This window comes from Lithobates pipiens, unplaced genomic scaffold (genome assembly GCF_037356315.1).
Source record: "Lithobates pipiens isolate NorthernLeopardFrog02 unplaced genomic scaffold, aLitPip1_a1.2 Scaffold_28, whole genome shotgun sequence".
Classification (NCBI taxonomy): Eukaryota; Metazoa; Chordata; class Amphibia; order Anura; family Ranidae; genus Lithobates; species Lithobates pipiens.
In genome coordinates, this window is record NW_027507789.1 from 109,315,252 (window position 1) to 109,340,442 (window position 25,191).

The window sequence follows — 25,191 nt, forward strand, 5'->3', positions numbered from 1 at the left end:
CACAGTAAGAAACAATTACATGACAAATAGATTACAGGACTATTAAATCGTGGGTGTATATAGATTATTTTTGGCTAATAAGGATATCATTTAATATCACTTTAATAAGCATTTAACTCCTGCAGAGAGATCGCAATGAATTGATGGCTGCTGACTGGCAAAAGTATGCACATGACCTGTATGCTTTGGCCAATCACAGCGTGATGTACAGTGAGAGCCATGATTGGTCAAAGGCAGGATGCCTTTGGCCAATCATGGCTCAGGGGCTAAGTATATGCTCCTAAGGCTGCTTCCACTGGCTTCCACTGCCTGCCGTGTATAGTGTGCATTAACTTCTTGCAGACAAGCTGCTGCAGTTTTACTGCGGCAGGTTGGCTCCGCTGCGTGAAATCACGTTGTACTATGTGATCTCGCGGGGCTTGCATAGCAGGTGGGTGCCCACGGCCACCGAGAGGAAGAATGGGGATATGCTAATGTAAACAAACATCTCCCTGTTCTGCCTAGTGACACTGTCACTGATCAGCTCTCCCTATGATCTGGAGTATGATCAGTGATGTGTCACACACAGCACCCCCCCCCTCCCCACAGTTAGAATCACACTCTAGGACACACTTAACCCCTGCAGCGCCACCTAGTGTTAACCCCTTCACTGCCAGTCCCATTTACACAGGTATCAATGCAATTTAATCGCACTGATCTCTGTATAAATGTGAATGGTCCCAAAAATGTGTCAAAATTGTCCGATCTGTCCGCTATAATGGTGCAATCATGATAAAAATGGCAGATCGCCGCCATTTCTAATAAAAAAAAAAATGCCATAAAACTATCCCCTATTTTGTAGACATGATAACTTTTGTGTAAACCAATCAATAAACGCTTATTGCGATTTTTTTAAATGTGTAATATGTAGAAGAATATGTATTGGCTTAAACTCGCTCCCCCCCCCCCCCCCTTTCCCTGACCTGCCAGGCTGTATGCTCAGATAAGGGTCTGGTATGGATTTTGGGGGGGACCCAGGCCGTTTTTTTTTTTTTTTATCTGTATTGCCTGGACCCGGACATTACAGTTTAAATTCATTTTATGTTTTTATTTTTTTTCCCTTTTAGAAATATCACTATTGCTGCAGCATGTTCTATACATTGTACAGATGCGCCACTTTACAGGCAGTCTAAGGGCAGACTAAGGGGACCCCCAGGCATGATATTTAAAGGAATATTTAATTTTTATTGTTTCACGTTAAGCATCATTAAAATCACTGCCCCTTTAACCCTTTCGTGCCAGGCCCTGTGCTCCATTTTGTACACTTAGGTGACCAGGCCATTTTTGCAAGTTTTCCATTGCTCTCCTATTTTTCCCTTACAGCATTTGGAGTTTGTTAACCACTTCCTGACCGCTGCCATCGAAATACTGCGGCACAATGGCCCTCCTGCACAAATTTCTATAGCTGTATGGTGGGCGCTTTAAGGAATATAGGGGACGCGCATGCTCGTCGCATTACGTAGGAGCCAATGTGCGTGGCCAGCGGCCGTGATGGCTGCCAGCTACCCGTTAATTGCTCCTGAGAAGGACAGAACAGAGATCTGTCAATGTAAACTGACATATGAGTTCTGTAAGGGGTGAGGAGACTGATCTGTTGTTACTACTTAGGACTGAATAGAATTGAATGCGTCCAGGTGCGATGTAGCGAAGTTATATGCACATAACCGCAGGTAATCGCAGTCTTTTGTGTCAACTGCGGATAGCAGTGTGAGAAGGGATTCAAGGGACCAAAAAAATAAATAAAAAAAAGGGTTGCTATGGGAACGACTACTGTATATTAGATAACTGCAGCTGAACACAACTGCACAGAAACGCACATAAACGCAGGTAATTGCACTGTACAAATGCAGCTGATCGCTGTGCCTGGAGTCTTGAATTTCACAGAAAAAAATAAACATGCTAAACTGCGGCAGAACAGCCGTCCATGTGAAAGTCATTAATACTGGATTCATACATGGCAAAATGTACAAAATTCCTGATAAATTCCTAGTAAATATAAAAGTTAAGACTGTATTAAGTTAACAAATAACAAATATTTGTACAAATTTGTTTAAATTGCACCTTTTTGTGAAATGGTGAAAACTGAAGGTACACAAAACTGTAAATTAAAAACAATTTACTTAAAAAATCCAGATGTTACCATTTTTCACGTACAGCTTTCAGAATTTGAAAAAACTCCTCAAACTAGATTTTTTGGACTCAGCAATAATTGCGCAAATGTTCATCATTCTGCTATTTTCAGTAAAAATACACTAAAATCATTAATAGTGCACATAAACACAACGTAACTTACAAAATCCCTGCTAAATTTTTACTAAAGCATCGTTCACATGTGGCATACTAAGCGTACGCCCATGGAGGGCCATGTTTACCCACATAGGGATGCACAGGTATTCCTTTCATTCCCATATAGTAGCTGCCTGCACAGAGATGCACAGAACACCTGTGCGTCCCTGTAAAGGTACACTGTGTATGCCCTGTGTGAACAAGGCCCTCACACAAGCAGACCGATCAGATCTGCCTGTCCGCTTTTTAGGTGGGCCCAATCAATTTTTTAAAAGGCTATCTATCTACTGTGTGTATGTTTTATATATATATATATATATATATATATATATATACAGTGGTGTGAAAAAGTGTTTGCCCCCTTCCTCATTTCCTGTTCCTTTGCATGTTTGTCACACTTAAGTGTTTCGGAACATCAAACCAATTTAAACAATAGTCAAGGACAACACAAGTAAACACAAAATGCAATTTGTAAATGAAGGTGTTTATTATTAAAGGGGGAAAAAAATCCAAACCATCATGGCCCTGTGTGAAAAAGTGATTGCCCCCCTTGTTAAAACATACTATAACTGTGGTTGTCCACACCTGAGTTCAATTTCTCTAGCCACACCCAGGCCTGATTATTGCCACACCTGTTCACAATCAAGGCATCACTTAAATAGGAGCTGCTTGACACAGTAAGGTCCACCAGAAGATCCTTAAAAGCTACACATCATGCCGAGACCCAAAGAAATTCAGGAACAATTGAGAAAGAAAGTAATTGAGATCTATCAGTCTGGAAAGGGTTATAAAGCCATTTCCAAAGCTTTGGGAATCCAGCGAACCACAGTGAGAGCCATTATCCACAAATGGCGAAGACATGGAACAGTGGTGAACCTTCCCAGGAGTGGCCGGCCGCCCAAAATTACCCCAAGAGCGCAGCGACGACTCATCCAAGAGGTCACAAAAGACCCCACAACAACGTCCAAGGAACTGCAGGCCTCACTTGCCTCAGTTAAGGTCAGCGTTCATGCCTCCACCATCAGGAAAAGACTGGGCAAAAATGGCCTGCATGGCAGAGTTCCAAGGAGAAAACCACTGCTGAGCAAAAAGAACATCAAAGCTCGTCTCAATTTCTCCACAACACATCTTGATGATCCCCAAGACTTTTGGGACAACATTCTGTGGACCGATGAGACAAAAGTGGAACTCTTTGGAAGGTGTGTGTCCAAGTATATCTGGCGTAGAAGGAACACTGCATTTCATAAAAAGAACATTATACCAACAGTAAAATATGGTGGTGGTAGTGTGATGGTCTGGGGCTGTTTTGCTGCTTCAGGACCTGGAAGACTTGCCGTGATAAAAGGAACTATGAATTCTGCTGTCTACCAAGAGATCCTAAAGGAGAATGTCCGACCATCTGTTCGTGTACTCAAGCTGAAACGAACTTGGGTTCTGCAGCAGGACAATGATCCTAAACACACCAGCAAGTCCACCACCGAATGGCTGAAGAAAAACAAAATGAAGACTTTGGAGTGGCCTAGCCAAAGTCCTGACCTGAATCCTATTGAGATGTTGTGGTATGACCTTAAAAAGGCCGTTCATGCTCGAAAACCCTCTAATGTAACTGAATTAGGACAATTCTGCAAAGATGAGTGGGCCAAAAATCCTCCAGGATGCTGTAAAAGCCTCATTGCACGTTATCGCAAACGCTTGGTTGCAGTTGTTGCTGCTAAGGGTGGCCCAACCAGTTATTAGGTTTAGGGGGCAATCACTTTTTCACACAGGGCCATGATGGTTTGGATTTTTTTTCACCTTTAATAATAAACACCTTCATTTACAAATTGCATTTTGCGTTTACTTGTGTTGTCCTTGACTATTGTTTAAATTGGTTTGATGTTCCGAAACACTTAAGTGTGACAAACATGCAAAGGAACAGGAAATGAGGAAGGGGGCAAACACTTTTTCACACCACTGTATATATATATATATATATATATATATATATATATATATATATAGTATATGTGTGTGTATTATGTGTGTTTACATGTATGTATGCACATTTTATGTATGCATTAATCCTGACCCCCTATATGTGTACATTCAGAACTTTTTTTTTTCCATGCTTGTTCATAGTACCAGTAAAAAATGCTATGCCATGCTAGGATCGCTTTTCAGAGGCACTTGACAGCCGGTAAAGAGGCAATATGTTGCCTCCTGACCACCTGTTTTAACACCTTAAATGCATCATCGATATTCTGCAACTGCGTGAAATGCACACAGTTGTGGAGTGGTTGCAGTGCAGCCCCATTCACCTAGGGGTATACTTCAAGGGTGCCCTGACTGAAAAAAGATTGAGAAACACTGGCATAGAGGAACCGATCCCTCCATTTTCCTCCTGCAGTCGCTGAATTCCTGCGGGAGGGAGAGGAGGAGAAGCGGGGGGAAATGGAGATATTGGTTCCTTTATATGCAGCCAATCACTTGCAACTGGACCCTGTTGTTCCGCCACCAGTTTTGGAGGAAAAGGCCCTGTCCGGGGGTCAGCGGGGCTCTTCATAGTTTCTTGCATCGGGGCTCTGAAGGTTCTAATTACGTCACTGTGGACCACCTATTGTTCTCTATAAAAGAGACTGGTGTAAATGGCCACCACCACGAGTGTTGTTTCCCCTTGTGTTCAGTGCAGAGGGGCAGCTTCTCTCTTCAGTGTACAAATAGAAAATTCGATTGTACACCGATGCATATTGGCTGCAGGGATTGGCGACCCCCTCCCCGCTCTCCACTGAACACTGATGGAAGGACTGGGGCTCCTCTGGCTGGGGACACTGATGGTTCTGGCTCCCCCTTTCACAAGGCTCTATTTAGAAGACTCCTCGGGCCTCCAGCTTGGCCTAGGTCGGCCCCACATCCTCACGCACCACAGGTACGATCATCTGGACACGGCTCTGCTAGGCATGGCAGGTGACACTCTTGGGGCTTCCCCTGATTTTGCATTATGGTGAGTTGAATGATTTCATTTTATATTACAATTTAATAATAGAAATAATGTGCTTCAATCACCCTGATACCATAACAACCTTGGTGCCGGGATGATTGAAGCGCTAACCCCAGGTGTTTGGAGTATCTTTATCTGCTGATTTGTTAAACTTTCTGGAATACACATATTTCTATTGTGGTGTAGGATCTGAGCCTGCTGTCTATTCATTTTTTCTTTTTTTTTCTTTCTTTCTCCCTCCATCCCTCATTCATCTCAGACTTCAACCACACTCCCTTCGAGACACACCCATTTAAGCCACGCTCCAATATTCAGAGTAAACCACGCCCATTTTACTATTTTGCTATGTCGCGCCTACAATCAAATGCCCCACCCCCTAATTATAGCAAGGCTTTACCTACATGCAAAAAGTGTCCTTAACCACTTCCCGCTCAAGGCCGTCATATGACGTCCTGGACTTTCAATGGGAATATCTGAATGATGCCAGTAGCCACCGGCATCACTCAGATATCCTTGTTTTCAGCCGGCGATTCTGTTTACCATAAGAATGATCATAGCGGCAGTTTCACCGCTTGATCATTCTTACATGCGACGGGAGGGGACATCCCCCCTCCTGCCGCCACCCGGTGCTTCTCCGGCGCCGGATGATGACGATAGAGATTTCCGGTGACCAGATGGTCATCTCTATTACAGTCGGAGGCCCGGGCGTGACGTTATGACGTCATGCCCGGGTTACCGGACGTAAACAAAGCCACGATCGCGGCTGTCAGCATGGGATCGGTGAAATGCTTTCCAGCCTGGAGGAGAGATGTGGGGTCTTATTGACCCCACATCTCTCCATAAAGAGGACCTGTCATGAATGATTCCTATTACAAGGGATGTTTACATTCCTTGTAATAGGAATAAAAGTGATCAAAAAAAAATAAAGTAAAATAAAAAATAAAATAAAAAATTGTTTTTTAAAACACCCCTGTCCCCGGTAGCTCGTGCTCAGAAGCGAACGCACACGTTTGTCCCGCCCACATATGTAAACGCCATTCAAACTACACATGTGAGGTATCACCACGTGCGTTGGAGTACAAGCAACAATTCTAGCTCTAGACCTCTTCTGTAACTCTCAATATGTAACATGTAAAAATGTTTAAAGCGTCGCCTATGGAGATTTTTAAGTACTGAAGTTTGGCGTCATTCCATGAGTGTGTGCAATTTTAAAGCGTGACATGTTAGGTATCTATTTACTCGGCGTAACATCATCTTTCACATTATATAAAAAAATTGGGCTAACTTTACTGTTTTCTTATTTTTTTTAAATCATGAAACGTTTTTCATGCGTTTGAAAAATTGTTGAGCAAATACTTTGCGAGATAAAAACTTACAATGACCACCATTTTATTCCCTAGGGTGTCTGCTAAAAAAATATATATAATGTTTGGGGGTTCTGAGTCATTTTCTAGCAAACAAATCATGATTTTTACGTGTAGGAGAGGAGTGCCAGAATAGGCCCGGTATTGAAGTGGTTACATTTTTTTTACAATGTTGGCAACTATGCATTTGGGGCACTGGGGCGCCTACTTCCTGCAGGGCTTTCACACTGGAGAGACAGGAGAGGCTGTTTACAGGCACTATGCAGGCACTATTTTTAGTGCTGTAGCGCCTGTAAAGTGCCTCCGAGTGAATGGGGTCTTAGAGCGGGAAAACCATTTTTTACCATAATTGTTGCACATTGCCCAATGACATGCGGTTGCCATGCACTCCCTGCCTCTGCCATCACCCAAAGCAACCAGTAAGAGAATAGGGGAGGGGGAGGAGACTGCCAGGAGCCCTTTGTACTGTCCCATGAAGCCCTGCTTGACTGTTAGGGGCTCAATCATTCGACCCTATGCACAGCATTTTGCAAAGGGCTTCAGTGTGTTGACATGAGGTGGGGTGAGTTGTGGTGTGCTGACAAGAGTTGTGGTGACGTGCAGTTCAGTGAGTTGCGGTGTGGTGACACACTGTTTGGTGAATTGCTGTTTTGGTGTGGGGACATGCTATGTGGTGAGGCGAGTTGTGGTGTGGTGACATATGGTGTGGTGTAGTGGCATGCAGTGTGGTGACACTTTGTACGGTGAATTGCTGTGTGGTGTGGTGGGTTGCGGTGTGGTAACATGCAGTATGGTGACACTTTGTACAGTGAATTGCTGTGTGGTGTGGTGGGTTGCGGTGTGGTAACATGCAGTGTGGTGAGTTGTGATATGGTGACACGCTGTGCAGTTAATTGTTGTGCTGTGGTGACATGCAGTGTGGTGAGTTATGAAGCGGTGGGTTGCAGTGTGGTGACATGCAGTGCAGTGACACGCTCTACGGTGAATTGCTGTGTTTTGGTGAGATGACATGCGATGTAGTGGCATGCGGTGTGGTGGGTTGCGGTGTGCTGACTCGCGGTGTGGTGACTCGCGGTGTGGTGACACGCTGTGCTGTGAATTGCTGTGGTGACATGCTATGTGGTGACGTGGTGCGGTGGGTTATGGTGTGATGACATTTGATATGGTGACATGCAGTGTGGTGACTCACCGTGTGGTGAATTTATGTGCTTTCTGTGCTTTCTTTGCAGTGGGTAGCGCTGTGGGGACCTGCAGTGCGGTGTGGTGACATGCGGTGGGTCAGGGTGTGGTGACCTGCAGTGCGGTGGGTCGGTGTGGTGGTGACATGCGGTGCGGTAGGTCTCGGTGTGGTGACATGCGATAGGTCACGGTGTGGTGACCTGCAGTGCGGTGGGTCTCGGTATGGTGGTGACATGCGGTGCGGTGGGTCTCGGTGTGGTGACATGCAGTGCGGTAGGTCTCGGTGTGGTGACATGTGGTGCGGTGGGTCTCGGTGTGGTGACATGCGGTGGGTCTCGGTATGGTGACATGCGGTGCGGTGGGTCTCGGTGTGGTGACATGCAGTGCGGTAGGTCTCGGTGTGGTGACATGCGGTGCGGTGGGTCTCGGGCTGGTGACATGCCGTGCGGTGGGTCTCGGTGTGGTGACATGCGGTGCGGTGGGTCTCGGTGTGGTGACATGTGGTGTGGTGGGTCTCGGTGTGGTGACATGTGGTGCGGTGGGTCGGTGGTGGTGACATGCGGTGCGGTGGGTCTCGGTGTGGTGACATGCAGTGCGGTAGGTCTCGGTGTGGTGACATGCGGTGCGGTGGGTCTCGGGCTGGTGACATGCCGTGCGGTGGGTCTCGGTGTGGTGACATGCGGTGCGGTGGGTCTCGGTGTGGTGACATGTGGTGTGGTGGGTCTCGGTGTGGTGACATGTGGTGCGGTGGGTCGGTGGTGGTGACATGCGGTGCGGTAGGTCTCGGTGTGGTGACATGCGGTGCGGTGGGTCTCGGGGTGGTGACTTGCAGTGTGGTGGGTCTCGGTGTGGTGACATGTGGTGCAGTGGGTCTCGGTGTGGTGACATGTGGTGCGGTAGGTCTTGGTGTGATGACATGCGGTGCGGTGGGTCTCGGTGTGGTGACATCCGGTGCGGTGGTCTCGGTGTGGTGACATGCGGTGCGGTAGGTCTCGGTGTGGTGCGGTGGGTCTCGGTATGGTGACGTGCGGTGCGGTGGGTCTCGGTATGGTGACATGTGGTGCGGTGGGTCTCGGTGTGGTGACATGTGGTGCGGTGGGTCTCGGTGTGGTGACATGTGGTGCGGTGGGTCTCAGGGTGGTGACATGCGGTGTGGTGGGTCTCGGTGTGGTGACATGCGGTGCGGTGGGTCTCGGTGTGGTGACATGGGGTGTGGTGGGTCTCGGTGTGGTGACATGTGGTGCGGTGGTCTCGGTGTGGTGACATGCGGTGCGGTAGGTCTCGGTGTGGTGCGGTGGGTCTCGGTATGGTGACATGCGGTGCGGTGGGTCTCGGTATGGTGACATGTGGTGCGGTGGGTCTCGGTGTGGTGACATGTGGTGCGGTGGGTCTCGGTGTGGTGACATGTGGTGCGGTGGGTCTCAGGGTGGTGACATGCGGTGTGGTGGGTCTCAGTGTGGTGACATGCGGTGCGGTGGGTCTCGGTGTGGTGACATGGGGTGCGGTGGGTCTCGGTGTGGTGACATGTGGTGCGGTGGGTCGGTGGTGGTGACATGCGGTGCAGTAGGTCTCGGTGTGGTGACATGCGGTGAGGTGGGTCTCGGGGTGGTGACATGCGGTGCGGTGGGTCTCGGTGTGGTGACATGTGGTGCGGTGGGTCTCGGTGTGGTGACATGTGGTGTGGTAAGTCTTGGTGTGATGACATGCGGTGCGGTGGGTCTCGGTGTGGTGACATCTGGTGCGGTAGGTCTCGGTGTGGTGACATGTGGTGCGGTGGGTCTCGGTATGGTGACATGCGGTGTGGTGGGTCTCGGTGTGGTGACATGTGGTGCGGTGGGTCTCGGTGTGGTGACATGTGGTGCGGTGGGTCTCAGGGTGGTGACATGCGGTGTGGTGGGTCTCGGTGTGGTGACATGCGGTGCGGTGGGTCTCGGTGTGGTGACATGCTGTGCGGTGGGTCTCGGTGTGGTGATGTGGTGTGGTGGGTCTCGGTGTGGTGACATGTGGTGCGGTGGTCTTGGTGTGGTGGTGACATGTGGTGCGGTGGGTCTCGGGGTGGTGACATGTGGTGCGGTGGGTCTCGGTGTGGTGACGTGGTGTGGTGGGTCTCGGTGTGGTGACATGTGGTGCGGTGGGTCTCGGTGTGGTGGTGACATGCGGTGTGGTGGGTCTCGGTGTGGTGGTGACATGCGGTGCGGAGGGTCTCGGTGTGGTGGTGACATGCGGTGCGGTGGGTCTCGGGGTGGTGACATGTGGTGCGGTGGGTCTCGGTGTGGTGACGTGGTGTGGTGGGTCTCGGTGTGGTGACATGCGGTGCGGTGGGTCTCGGTGTGGTGGTGACATGCGGTGTGGTGGGTCTCGGTGTGGTGACGTGGTCTGGTGGGTCTCGGTGTGGTGACGTGGTGCGGTGGGTCTCGGTGTGGTGACGTGGTGTGGTGGGTCTCGGCGTGGTGACATGCGGTGCGGTGGGTCTCGGTGTGGTGGTGACATGCGGTGCGGTGGGTCTCGGTGTGGTGACATGCGGTGCGGTGGGTCTCTGTGTGGTGGTGGTGACATGCGGTGCGGTGGGTCTCGGGGTGGTGACGTGGTGGGTCTCGGTGTGGTGACATGCGGTGCGGTGGGTCTCGGTGTAGTGGTGGTGACATGCGGTGCGGTGGGTCTCGGGGTGGTGACATGTGGTGCGGTGGGTCTCGGTGTGGTGACGTGGTGTGGTGGGTCTCGGGGTGGTGACATGTGGTGCGGTGGGTCTCGGTGTGGTGACGTGGTGTGGTGGGTCTCGGTGTGGTGACATGCGGTGCGGTGGGTCTCGGTGTGGTGGTGACATGCGGTGCGGTGGGTCTCGGTGTGGTGACATGTTGTGGTGGGTCTCGGTGTGGTGACATGTTGTGGTGGGTCTCGGTATGGTGTGGTGACTTGCACTGTGTAAAAATGCAGCCATGCTGTATCACATGTATGGTAAGAATTCCTCAGAGTAACATGAGACGTTAGTAGAGAATATGGAGTTGCAGTTATCAGAATGCCCTGTAGGGGCGGTGTGCTGCGCTCTCGGATTGGCTCCCTATAGTCCGGACTCCGGCTCAGCCCAGACTACAAACAGATGTGAGATGTCTATCTGCTCTGCACATTATTCACACTCCGCACTGAGAACGAGCAGCTGTGGGAAAGGAAGCGCATTGACTTGTAGCTAAAGAATTCATCGCCGAGCACAGGAAATCCCCGACAGACACAACGTGTTACTCCAGTGCCATGAGTGAGAGTGCCGAGTCCTCCCAGGACAGTGTACGCTCGGCTCTCAGCACTCTCTATGGGGCTCTCTGTACATCATCTCCTTCCATAAGGGGCTGTTCGCTGTGATTGCATTGGAAAGGTCCTGGTGTCTTCCCATCTCTATCCTCACTGAGGGTCTCCCATCTCTATCCTCACTGAGGGTCTCCCATCTCTATCCTCACTGAGGGTCTCCCATCTCTATCCTCACTGAGGGTCTCCCATCTCTATCCTCACTGAGGGTCTCCCATCTCTATCCTCACTGAGGGTCTCCCATCTCTATCCTCACTGAGGGTCTCCCATCTCTATCCTCACTGAGGGTCTCCCATCTCTATCCTCACTGAGGGTCTCCCATCTCTATCCTCATTGAGTGTGTGATCTGAAGACCTCACCTGTGGACTTGTATAGAGGAATGATGGATAGAAGCAGCCTGGTCACCCAGACACTGACCATCATCAGGACTGAACCCTTCAATGACCACTACAGAGTGGTGGGCAAGGAGCTGGGAAGGTAAGAAGGACATTGGGGGTCATATACACTTTATATACAGTCCTGTGTCACTTTGTTCTGTCTTTTCATAATCAATTTTGCGTAGTTGGTCACATATGGAGCATCACAAATGGTGGCCATGCATAGAACGGTTTTATATAAAATCGGATTGTCATTTGAATTACTGTTCAGGAGAAGGGTATGATCAGCAGATCGAAAAGATCCTTTAATGCACCATACACCTAATCATATTAATCATTCTATTTTTTTGAACCAATCAGAATGGTTTTGATGAAGTCAATCAGCTTTGCGCAATGTTGATTGATGACTCAGAATGTGTCTTTTCCATAATTCAGAGATTTCATCTCAGTGTCTGATTCTGTGAACAATCGTTTGATAAGACGCTATGTGTATGGCCACTGTAACAGGACATGTTAGATCTGCTCTAAGGAGGACAGATAACTCAGATCCTGCCTTTTCTTAACAGGGTTCATCCACATGTTGCTCAGGATTTTTTGAGTAGTGGCTTTCACACCCACCATAGATGTTAGGGGCAGAATTGTCCCCTACCTTACAATGTAAGGGCTTGCTTTTGCATTGACCACCAAAGTAAAGGGTACAATAATGACCATCAATGCAAGGGGGACACTATAATGACCAACAAAGTAAGGGGGCTCTTTAACAACCTCCAATACAAGAGGCACTGTAATTATCACCAAAGTAGAGGGCACTTTAATAACCTTCAGTGCAAGGGGTCACTGTAATGACCACCAATGCATGGGCACGGAGGGGGGGGGGGGGTTTCACCACCAAAGCAAGAAGATATTATAATGACTACCAGTGCAAGGGGTTAATATGACCACAAGGAAAGGGGCACTATAATACTATAGTACTATAATAACCACCAAAGCAGGGAGATATGACTGCCAATGCAAGGGGGTACTATAATGACCACCAAAGCAAAGGGTTACTATAATGACCACCAAGGCAAGGGGTACTATAATGACCACAAAATCAAGAGGGACTATAATGACCTCCAAAGTAAAGGGGCACTATAATAGCAGCCAAGGCAAGGGGGCACCGTAATGACTAACTACCAAGGCAAAGGGCACTTTTCTACTGATCCCCAATATAAGGTTCCCTTTTCCTATTGGCTGCCGATATAAGGGGCTATTCTACTGACCTCCGATGTTGAAGGACATTTTTCCACTGGCCTCCGATGTAAGGAGACATTGCCTTACTCAATTTTAGTGCATTAGGGGTATTCATCTGACCTCCGTGTAAAAGGGGCATTTCTCTATAAATCACGAGGGTAAGGTGATTTATAGATTTCAGGTTTCTTTACTGGGTCTTTTTACTGTCTATTACTCTTGTAATTCATTTTTTTTATTGAAAATAATTTTGTCGTATAGAGCAAATGGGGTGTTAAATACTAATCCGTTCTGGGAGTCAAATACTCTACGGACTCCACATGCTTTATTACGGTATTTTCTGCACCTTACTGATTACCCTAATGTGCACTGAGCTACAGATATCTTCATTTTCAGTAGAGGCTCCCTGAGACCAAAAAAAAGGTTCCTCCGGGGTTAAAAAGATGGGAAAGGACACTATAATCACCTGGTTAGATCAGGGAATTTTTTTCTTTGTATTATTGTTGGAGAAATCCCTCAGTTCACACAGGGGCAACACGACTTTCGGAGGCAACTTGGACGCGACTTGGACGCGACTTGGATGCGACTTGGACATGACTTCCAACACTACTTTAGTCGTCCCAGGCCAGGCGACTTGCCGTGGCCAATCAGAGAATGAGCTCTCAGGGGGGAACTCCTTTTGAGAGCTGATAATTCTCTGAGAGTCGCCTCTGTATAGACGGAGATCCGACTTGGAGGCGACCTCCATTGAAATCAATGGGTACCAGTCGCCTACAAGTCGGATTGAAGTAGTACAGGAACCTTTTCTGAAGTCGGAGCGACTTCAGCATTGATTTCTACATGTTGTGCGACCTGAGGTGACTTGGAGCGACTTGAAGTCGGATCTGAGTCGCCCCTATGTGAACCGGCTCTTAGGCTACAGGTCACACCTTCCTTTCCAATATTTTACAACACGTCTTTAGGAGATCATAGTTTGCTTCATAATTGATATTATGAATTGATAATAATTGATATTATAAATCTTCTTTTTACATTAAAATATTGAGATTTCAGGAAGTAGTTTAGTGGGACTTTCCCGTGCCCAATACACAAACAAACAAAAAACCCCTATAACTTATACAAACATTTTTTTATTTTATTTTTTTATTCAAAGGTAACACAGACATTCAAAACCAATAACAGTGGCTATACCAAAAATGGCGCAGTACAGTTACACATCATGAAATATCCCAACGTGTCCCAACATGTTTCGCCCGCTGGGGCTTCCTCAGGGGATATTTGTTGAAAGACAAAGTGGATGTATAACTACACAAAGCAAAAATACAATTATAAACATACAATACAATATCAATATGCAGAGAAATGTGTGTCATAACCGGGAAGATCCATTGAATACCCACAAACAGGGCTTGTTACCTGCGCACTTATGAAAAGCCAATAATGACTGGATTGGAAGGACGGGCACTGGGCTACGCTCGAATAGCTGGCCAAAATGGCCCAAAGGCCAAGGCCAGGGCCAGTCTAGCCAAAGAGAAGAAAAAGATTAGAAAAAAAAAATCCACACCAAATAGCAGTGTAAATGAGAAAGGGGGGGGTTTGAGGTAAAAAAGATATTTTACAACACGTCTTCAGGCGATCATAGTTTGCTTCATAAATGATCTGCCTTGCCCCCCCCCCCCAGCTTATAAATCTTCTTTTCACTATATACCTTTTTGGATGATCTGTATACTACGGTTACAGGATAAAACTGCACAATTTCTCCAGTGCTGAGAGTTCTGGTAGGAGGAGATTTCCGCTGCAGCCTGTATACACGCCCATATGTATGATGCCAATATCATGTGACCTGGCTATCTCTGAGAACAAGTAACTGTTCTCTCCAGCATAAAAGACACAACTGAGCATGTGCAGGTTGTCTACCCTGCCTGTGTTAGCTGGCCTTCCCCAGATGGACAGTGCAGGAGGGAAGGATCTATGCATACAGGATAAAACAGTCTTTTTACACAAGGCAGAGGATTAACCTCCTAAGTTCCACATTGAGTATAACAACCATGCTATGCTGCATATACAGACAGATTTGACTGTTGTGGGCTTAGTAACACTTTGAGCTCATTCACACCAGCATGCATGCATTATGTTTTATAAACCTGAATCCCATCTGACTTTTTTTGTTGAACTGAAACAATAGGATAGGCGACTTGCCTTGTCTATGTGCTGGGATTGCACTGGGCGATGCTGCCCAAAAGAGGCCAACAGGGTGGGTATGAACAAAACCTAAATGAAAAATGTCCCAATCTGAGTGCATAGATGACCAAAGACGGACTCCTACATGCAGAAAAGGAGTTGTCTGGATATACCTTTTAGTTGTTCAGGCTTGGGAACAAACACTGGGACAATGTAGTTAATATCTTGGACTGTATGTGTGAACAAATCCCTGCTCAGCATAGCCATCATCAGGGACTACTCTGTCCTTCCACACAAGTCCTCTAAAAGTGATTGGCTTCTAAAATATAAGGCTTACTAGAAGTGTGAATATATTTGATGAGGGTGTAGTTCTCAGCTGTCCATGATGTCCACTCAGCTATTGTACATTAGACGTCCTGGTAAAAAAAGGAAGCTTTGAAAGACACATTAGTCCCGTAACATATAAACAAGCTCGATTATTCTGTGTCCCTCTTTGCTCCTGATTGCTGTTGCAAAGAGGTAGTACTTTTAGGAGCTGTACCTATCCAGTCTGGGAGGTGCGACTCAGGACATTGCGATAACACAAGGACATCCTTGTTTGGCTGGGTTCTTCAGTTAATTATAAAATACACAATTTTACAAGACAATTTTATTTCCAATTTAAAAAAAAATAAAGATGTAGAGGGTGAGTACACCCAAAACCTGTATGTTATTTTTAGATGTATGAGGTGAGAATCAGCCAGCGGCTTGTGTTATTTGGCTGGGTCTCCGGTGGTAAGAATTTCCTCATCTGAATCCTAGACCTCCACATTTTATTCAGTATGCAAGAACAAACTGGTAATTTACCCTTCTGCTATCCACCCGTAATGAGAACCAGTTTTGGGTGGATTGAGATTTTTATTTTTTTTTAAGTAAAGAATTTTAAATCTGACTTAGCATTTTTGTGTATCAAAACATTATTAACAGCAACAAACACGTCAAGTGTTTCTGGTGAATGCTATTTGGCTTGAGCAGGTTGATGGTATGATACTTGAGCATATTGTTTACAAAGGATGTAAGATGGATGTTTAGAAGTGGTTTGTTGCCTAAATCGACCAAAATTCTGAAAATGAATTTATCTTTCGTATGTGATCTGTTCAAGAAAGCAGTATTGCACTGCCATGGGTGGTCCTTCCAGTACTCCAACCCTCAATCAACTTTCGTTGAAGGAGCCGGTCCGAAAATTCTAGGCCAAACCGCACCAGTATCCAATCAGATAATAGCTGCCAGCGGACATTCTTCTTTCCAGGCTGCTTAGGTCGGATGGCAAAATTGTTGTGATTTTCTTGTTCTCCCCACAGAGCTGAATGCAAATTTGAAGCGTGTATGACCAGTGGCCAGCTTCACAGTTGCTTTGAGAAGGTTCATTTTAATAGAGAAAATACCCGCCAGCTGGGATACACCACTCTATATGTGATTTAGCACTTTAAAGTGACACCAAACTCTGGTTTAAAGCTGGCCATAGATGAATTGAAATTCAGCCAGTTCAGGAACCAGTTGAATTTCAAGTCATCCACTGTGGGTTGTATACCCATTTTTTTTTTTTTTTTTTTTTACCTACAGGTAAGCCTATAATAAAGATTACCTGCAGGTAAAATGAATATCTCCTAAACCTGTACGGTTTATTTAGGAGCTATTCACTTTGCATCAGCGGCGCATGCACCGTGTATAATCGGCTGAAGGTCTGGCAGTCTTCATCGCGGCTCTGGCCACTCACAGCGCCAGAGCCGCAAACCTGGAAGATACGCTGAGGTCAAAATGTCAGCTCCCTCGACGTGGACTGGCCTGTGATACGGAGACCTCGTTCTAAGGTAAGTATTTCATAATGAGCTAGTATGCAGTGTATACTAGCTCATTATACCTTTGCCTTACAGGGTTATCTTTTTAATTTTTTTTTTCTGAGGGTATACAACCGCTTTAAGTGGTTAGCACATCTACCTAGCAGCACTTAAGTTGTTGGTTCAATCCCAACCTTGACACTACCTACCTGGAGCTTGTATGTTCTACCTGTGCCTGCGTGGGTTTCCTCTTTGTACTCTGGTTTCCTCTCGCACTATAACGACATGCTGGTAGGGTTATTGGCTCCCGTCTAAATTGGCCATTGTATGTGTATGTATGAGCTAGGGACCTTAGATTGTAAGCTCCTTAAGGCCGGGGCTGATATGAATGTACAATATATATGTAAAGCACTGCGACAAAATAACAGCCCTATATAAGTGCTTGAAATTTAAAAAAAAACTATGGCCAGGTGTTCAAAATAATTTTTTGGTATTGTGATCCAACTTCCTGTTAAAGGGTGGCTATGTGCGTTCTCTGTGGTCTCACAGTCTGTATTAACGTAGCCACCCTCTCTTGCTCAATCCCGAGATATAGTAGGGACTATGGCGTATGGGATTTGTAGTGTGCATAGAGCAGTGCACATGACCACACAAACAAAAGTGAGTAGAAATAGGTGAGGTTTAGGAGCTCACAGAGGAGGCAGAAATGCACAGTAATGCCCGTACACACGATTGGAAATTCTGCCAGCAAAAGTCCGATGAGAGCTTTTGATCGGAAAATGCGATCGTGTGTATGCTCCATCGGACTTTTGCTGGCGGAATTTCTCCCAGCATAAGATTGAGAGCAGGTTCTCAATTTTGTCGATCGGAAATTCCGAACGTCTGTACAAATTCCGAAGTGCAAAATTCCTACGCATGCTTGGAAACAATTTGACTCATGCTCAGAAGCATTGAACTTCGGTACAGGAGATGGTCAGAGACTGGGGACACGGTACAGGAGATGGTCAGAGACTGGGGACACGGTACAGGAGATGGTCAGAGACTGGGGATATGGTACAGGACATGGTTAGAGACTGGGGACACGGTACAGGAGATGGTCAGAGACTGGGGACACGGTACAGGAGATGGTCAGAGACTGGGGACACGGTACAGGAGATGGTCAGAGACTGGGGACACGGTACAGGAGATGGTCAGAGACTGGGGACACGGTACAGGACATGGTTAGAGACTGGGGACACGGTACAGGAGATGGTCAGAGACTGGGGACACGGTACAGGAGATGGTCAGAGACTGGGGACACGGTACAGGAGATGGTCAGAGACTGGGGACACGGTACAGGAGATGGTCAGAGACTGGGGACACGGTACAGGAGATGGTCAGAGACTGGGGACACGGTACAGGAGATGGTCAGAGACTGGGTATATGGTACAGGACATGGTTAGAGACTGCAGTTCTTATGGACGATAGTAGATAATAGCCGATCGCCCCTCTCACCTGAACCCCCCAGGACAAACCACCCGCCTCTATTAGTAAAGACCCCTCTTTACTAATTTCGGTGCATCCCTAGGTATGTATGTATGTGTGTGTGTGTGTGTGTGTGTGTGTTATAAGATTACCTATAGTTAGAAACAAACAAGGGGAGTTTACTTCCTCTTTAAGTAGTAGATATGAAAGGAATATTTTTGGAGAATAAGCATATCATTTCGTGTCACTTAAAGCAGAACTTCAGTCATTTTTTTTATCTTTCCATCTATTAACTCTTCTGCCTTGTTGTTGTTTTAACTTTGGATAGTAAAACATTTTTTTTTTTTCTGCCAGTAAATACCTTTTATACAGTCAACTTCCTGTTTCTTGTCTGATCGTTCGCCTAGGCTTATGACATCATGCACAGCTGTCTCTCTCACTCCTGTGAGAGTTTGCTAGGAAGGGAGGGGGGGATGAGTCATACGTTGGCCAATGAGAGCTGCAGAGCTAGAGGTGTGCCTCTGTTTGTCTGTGTAAATCCAGGAAGTGAACAGGCAGCAGCTTCAGCTGCCCACAGTTAAAATGGATGCAGCCAAACTCAGTGGAGGGTTATTTCTGCAGCATATTTGGCAAGTACAGAATCACAGTATATATGAAATAATATTCAAAGTGGTTGGAGGGAAGCTTCAGAATGGCAAAGATGTTTTTATTACAAATTATGTGAGCAGACTGCAGTTCCTCTTTAAGTATGACAGATAAAAATAAATACACAACCAAATAAACACTCCTCCGCAGTACAAATCAAACTTTGTCCTGCAGCTTTGCCATTCATTGCCCTGTGTGCCTCTACAGCGTAGTAATAGAGACTTGTGTAATTTATTGTCACATACCTGCTGTGTGCATTTCTCAACTAATCATTAGCAACCATGATAACATGTTTACATAAGCACTCTACCCAATTATAGCCTTTCTTCAAATAGGTTAAGATAATAGTGACACTGTCTTCCCAGGCAATGAAGCAGATGTATACTCCGGTTCCTCTGTAGAGGTTCCTTGGAGTAACATTACTCTTACTGAAAACATCCTCCATAATTGGGACTTGTACAGAAAGGTGTGTCCTCATCGATGTGTTATTCCTACACTAAAATGCTTTGTGTATTTTCCAGTTCAATGCCAATTACATTACTTCTCCAGGCTAAAGCTGGTCATACAACAGTTTTAGGATTTTCATTCAATTTTCTATTGGTTAGTGGGCTCAAATTGATGATCCTTTTCCACTGTGGTGATGAGAAGATATTAAGGAGCAGAATGGACAAATCTCCAACAAATTCTAAAGCTGGCCATACATGGATCGAAATTCAGCTGGTTCAGCAGGGACAGCCCAATTTCAATCTATGAAGTCGATCTAACAATTGACTTGTATACAACCAGCCTGTTGGGTTTTTCCAGAATGCTATAGCAAGGTTCCCTGCTGGCAGAACACAATAGCGCTGTGTGAGGGGGATTCCCCCAATCAACAATGACTTTGTTGATGGGAGAATCAAGCAATTTTCTTACTTTCCATCCATGGCGACAGGAAGAAAATTGCATAATCTATGGCCTTCCTCAAGCCAGCCATGCATTCAGCAGATACCAGCCAAAATTCAATCCATTGATGGGCAGGCTGATTGTACCCAAGTCAATCTAATGATCGACTTGGGTACAACAAGCCTGTCAGATTTTTTTACAGGCAATTATTGCATGTGGCAGTTATTATTGTGTTCTGCCAGCTGGGAAGGACTGGTAAAACTGAAAATGAAACGATAAACGGGTTTAACCCTTTTTAATAGCACCACTAAAATGACGGTAAAGCGGTGCTAAATATAGAGCTGCTTTACCATCGATGCCCACCCGCCAGCGCCAGTGTGAAAGTAGCCTAAAATGCGGGTATTCTGGAAGTAGCCAGAATGTATGAAATACTATAGTAAGTACTAGTACTCTACTCTCAACCAATATTCCTGCTAATTTGACTGAGGCTCCAGTTGTAAAACGGAAGGAGCTGGTGGAAAATCATTGGCTCATCAATCAACCTATCTAGATGCAATCACTGAGTATTCAGGCAGCCACGGGCGTTGTGGCTGTCTGAATAAAATAGCTGGCAGAGTAGATTCTTTCCTTAGCTCTGTTTAGCATGGCTAAGGAATCAAGTTATTTCTCTCATTCAGCCCCTAAAACATACTATATATGGCTAGTCCATCTGACTGTTCATATTCATGAATGTTTATCTATCTAAATCAGTTCTTATAACTTCAGTTCTAAACCCTTTATAGCACAGATGTTTATCCTAAATAAGCCCTTCTGTGGATTTTGCTTATCTCAAAAAATTCTTGGCATGTATATTATTGTGTGTTTCCTGTTTGTGTATAAAGGTTTTCAAATTAATCCCATCTGCTCTTAAATAAGTACCATATATTACATTGAAGTTGCCTTATGCCCCATACACACAGTCGGATTTTCTGATGGAAAATGTGCGATCGGATCATGTCGTTGGAAAATCCGATCGTGTGTGGACTCCATCAGACTTTTTCCATCGGATTTTCCGACACACAAAGTTTGAGAGCTGGATCTAAAATTTTCCGACTACAAAATCCGATTGCATAAATTCCAATCCTGTGTAGACAATTCTGACGGACAACGTGCCACACATGCTCAGAATAAACTAAGAGACGAAAGCTATTGGCTACTGGCCTGTTTATAGTCCCGACGTACGTAATTTACGTCACCTCGTTCAGAACGATCGGATTTTCCGACAACTTTGTGCGACCGTGTGTATGCAACACAAGTTTCGCCCAAAATCCGTCTGAAAAAAATCAGACGGATTTTGTGGTCGGAATGTCCGACCATTTGTACAGGGCATAAAAATGTATATCACAAAATGGACAATTCGTATCTCAATTACATGTATAAGCATGTTAGGGCTAACACATACAGAGCCCTTGTATATCCCAACATGGACTTAGCAGCAGTAAACCCATCACTAGTGCCATTTGCTTGAGTGAGATGTTATCACAAGATTCAGTCTTGGTTGTCCCACATTAAAGGGAAAATTTCAATAGCCTTGTGATAAAGATCTGGCTGCTGATGGAGCATTAGACCGGTTCTCATGTCAGCAATCACAAGGACATGGCCAGGCGGCAGGCCACAGAGCCCTAGAAGTGATAGGAATCGAGGGGTTAATTCCACTGGCCATCCTTCAGTCACACTGCTATGCTACTTCTCATGCACAGTAACTTAATGACTAACACCAACCTTACAAATTCATCCCTACGTTTAAATGAGAAAACTAAGAGTTGTTAATAGGCGTTTGTCCAGCCGGGAGACCACACAACACAGTTCATGGGATGATTTCAGAAAAGAAATACAGTTGTGGAAAAGGTATTAAAGGAGAAGTCCAGCCAGGACGAGGAGGGAGCAGAGCGGAGGGCTGCTGAGTGACAGTCAGCAGCTCTCTGCTCGGGGAGCTGAGAGAACCAAGCTATTGGTGATGTTCGATTGGTCGGTTCTCAGTGTAGAGGTGTCAGGGGACAGATGCAGTTTCGGACCAATGCTGCATCCACCTAGGTTAGTATGAAACTGAAGAAAAAAAAAAAAACCTCTTTTGAGTATACAATTTTTTTGTGACTTGTTGCAGTAACTATAAGCAATGTACATTAAAGCTTAAAAAAATCTGCCTTGTTACATTGTCTTTATAGGCTAACTTCACCAACAATAATAAACAATCAACAATAAATGCACCCATATTTGTAGCAAATACATCTGCATTTATTATTTGCTTGTGAGCCTAAAAAGGCTTGCAACTGTGATCCGTGGATCATGGCTACAATGCCAGGCTCCTGCAGACTCTTCCTCCAGCTGTCCATCAAGAGGTACCGACTTTCAGTTACTGAGCTGGAAGAGGTGTCAATGGGTAGTGAGCGCGGTGATCACTGGAGGCGGGCTAGGGGAGGTACATGCAAAAGATAGGTGTAACATGATCTAAAACCGTGTTTCTCAAACTTTTTTTGTCTTGCGGTGCACCAAAAAGATCTAAAAATGTTCACAACACGCAAAAAGATTTAACAATTTAGTGGTGAAGAACCGATTCATTTTTACATATATATTTCATTGTAAATTTAATGTGAAGGATGTGCCTATATAATCTCGCATTAGGAAAGCAACCAATGAATGACAGACTGACAGAGATTGCGTTTTTATATATGTTACTTTTTAAACTTTTGTAACATTGGTTTATCATAAAATTTTTCAATATGTTCAAGGTTTAAAACGCTAGCAATTTTCTATATTTTTCAAAACTGTCATGGCACACAGTTTGAGAGTCACTGGTCTGAAAGGTGGTTTCACCCTTTATTAAACTTTTTACATGTCAGAACTTTAGTCTGATGCCAGTAGAATGACTGTTACATCACCCTGGCATCAGGAGGCCCACATTCTGCCATATTGCCAGCGCCGAGAGGGAGAGCTGAGTGGTACACAGACTTTGCTGCTAATTACAAACTGTAGATGCTACGTTGCTTTTGAAGTAAAAAATAATGCTGAACATGTATGTGAGAGGGTATGATGTTCCTGTTAATGTGAAATTGCCTCTGGGTATAAAGCTATGCTTTAATAAGAATTAAAAATAATAAAAGGTTGATTTAGATGCGGCCCTTCACTCAGTTTGTGGATACATACAGTATATGTGGCCTTTGGGCCTTTTTAAGTTGGATACCACTGACCTAGGGTATGCAATTGTAGCTTTGGCTATACATGCACTACAAAAGCAGCATTTTAGAGCAGCCTGTATAATCAGGATCTATGCTAAATGTTAATGAACGAACAGACACATTCCTAATAATACAGTTGATATACATGTTCAAACTGCCTTATGTGCACAGGATTTGTGATTGTGTCAGTTCAGTTTTGTAATTCATACACCCCTGCCTGACAGCTCAGCCAGGAGGGTCATCTGACTTTCTCTGTTAGAATTTGTAGATCAGTGGTGCCACCACTTTGACTGCATACCACTATGTACCACCAATGAAAGGGCAACAACAAAACTTACCAAATCTATTCACTTCTCTCTCCTGCTATCTGTATGTTTCCTGTCATATTCAAGCAGCCGAGTCTGATTGGCTCCTAATGGACCAATTCCACACTCAGGAGGCCCTTATTAAAATGTAAAAATGCATTTAATTATTTTTAAATGAATATCCAAATACCTGAAATTCAGTAATTTGGTGGACTTGTTTTACTACCAAACCAGTGTGGGGGTCTTTATTGTAGACTAGGTGGATATTTGCAGCATATGATGATATTGTTTGTTATTCATTTTGCTTAATTCTGGGAATAGTGTGCACCCCTTTTTTTGGGAGCCTCAGTATTTGGCAGTTGGGGAGTACTGGAAATGTAAGAACAGGAATCTTGCAGTGTCTGCTGAGTGCTGAGCGGTGTATGCCTGGTACCATCTAGTGTAAGTACAGGTCCTCTTAAAACACAAACTGTCCTGATTTGATTAGCTCGCATCAGTAATACCACATTGTAACATTAATGAGAATACCTAATAAGTGACAGGAGCCAGCATGAAGCTTCTGGAACTAGGTGACAAGAGGCAATAGGGAGCTCCCAGAATTAAAGAGGAGCTCCGTGCTCCCAAAAAAATTAAGTCAGCAGCTACAAATACTGTAACTGCTGACATTTTTAATGTAAGGACGTTCACCTGTCCGGGGATCCAGCAATGTCCTCACCCAAGGCGATTCTTCAGGTGCACATCACATGCAATGTCTGTGGGATGCAAAATCAGCCGCACAGTTTGTATGGCTGAAATCGCATCACATTTGCACCAAATGGTGCGGGACCCTTTTTTAAGTCCACACTGGTATTGGATTGCTCTGCGAAACAATTTGGGGGGTGTCATTCACCTTATATTGACACCCGCAGAGGTTTGCAGAGAGCAGTGTGAACTGCCTGTGATTCAGGTCCGATGCAGGAACCCGCACAGGAATCGCTGTGGTTCCCACATCGCACTAGCGTGAACCCAGCTTCAATCAGCTTCAGGTCCAGGTGCCAGCATCGTAAGTAAGGGAAACGGGCAGTAAAGCATTGCAGCTTCACAGCCGGTTTGCTACTGCACATGGGCGAGTCGCTCTACACTTTGTGGATGGTCCCGTAGTCATCTGGGACCTGTGATGTGTCCCAGAACGCTGCGGGGGAAGGAGGGTGGGCTGAATTTCTGGCTCAGATTGCTGTGGAGCATCTGACCAGAAGTGGGAGTAGGTGTACCTGTCAAAACCAGGTACCCGCTCCCCCCCCCCCCCCCCAAAAGTGTTAAATGTGACAGTGAAGGGAGGATGCAAACAAGTGGAACTTCCCTCTTTTGGGTGAAGTTCTGCTTCAAGTTACAGAAGGTTAACCCCCCCACCACCACCAAAAAAGTGCTAAATGTGGCAGTGGGGTTTCACTTTAAGTTACAGAAGGTAGCAAGGAGCTCCCAGAATTATGTGACAAGTGGCAGCAAGTAGCTTTGTGCCAATCCTGTTGATTCTGGGTAAAACAGTAGATTAAAGTGGAGCTTCAGCTAAACAACTCTGCATACGGCTGGAAACAAAGATGTGAACGGTTTGTATTCTGTTTGGGCACTCCGGTGTGAAGTTAGGGGTGACCACTCTTCAATGCAAGCTGTTTGGGCCCAGGGGTGATCATCTGTCTCTATTCAACAGGTAATTACTGGCTGCGTGATTACATCCAAATACTGCCTGTCAAACTGTCAGCGCTTTGTAAAAGCTCAGCTCCATCCACCTGTACATCCAGCCATTGGATTCTTTCCTCGGATGGAGCATTGCTGCCATGAATGAGGCTTAAAGTGGATGTAAAGCCACTCTCATCCTTTCCAAACGACTGCCATAGGGGTCATCTAGAAGGATATACAAGCCTCCTGCATGTATCCTTACCTGTCAGAGGTCTCC

The 25,191-nt window shown here is 45.7% G+C and overlaps 1 protein-coding gene across 1 annotated transcript in view; it reads left to right on the forward strand.

The window, feature by feature from the left end:
* The first annotated feature begins 10,936 nt into the window (after nt 1-10,936).
* The window catches only part of LOC143935559 (serine/threonine-protein kinase 17A-like), a 100,463-nt gene continuing 86,208 nt past the window's right edge, over nt 10,937-25,191 (forward strand). Inside the window, exon 1 of the mRNA XM_077459519.1 lies at nt 10,937-11,619. Within this exon, the coding sequence (XP_077315645.1) occupies nt 11,522-11,619 (98 nt within the window). The 5' untranslated portion in view covers nt 10,937-11,521. The remainder of the gene's footprint in view (nt 11,620-25,191) is intronic.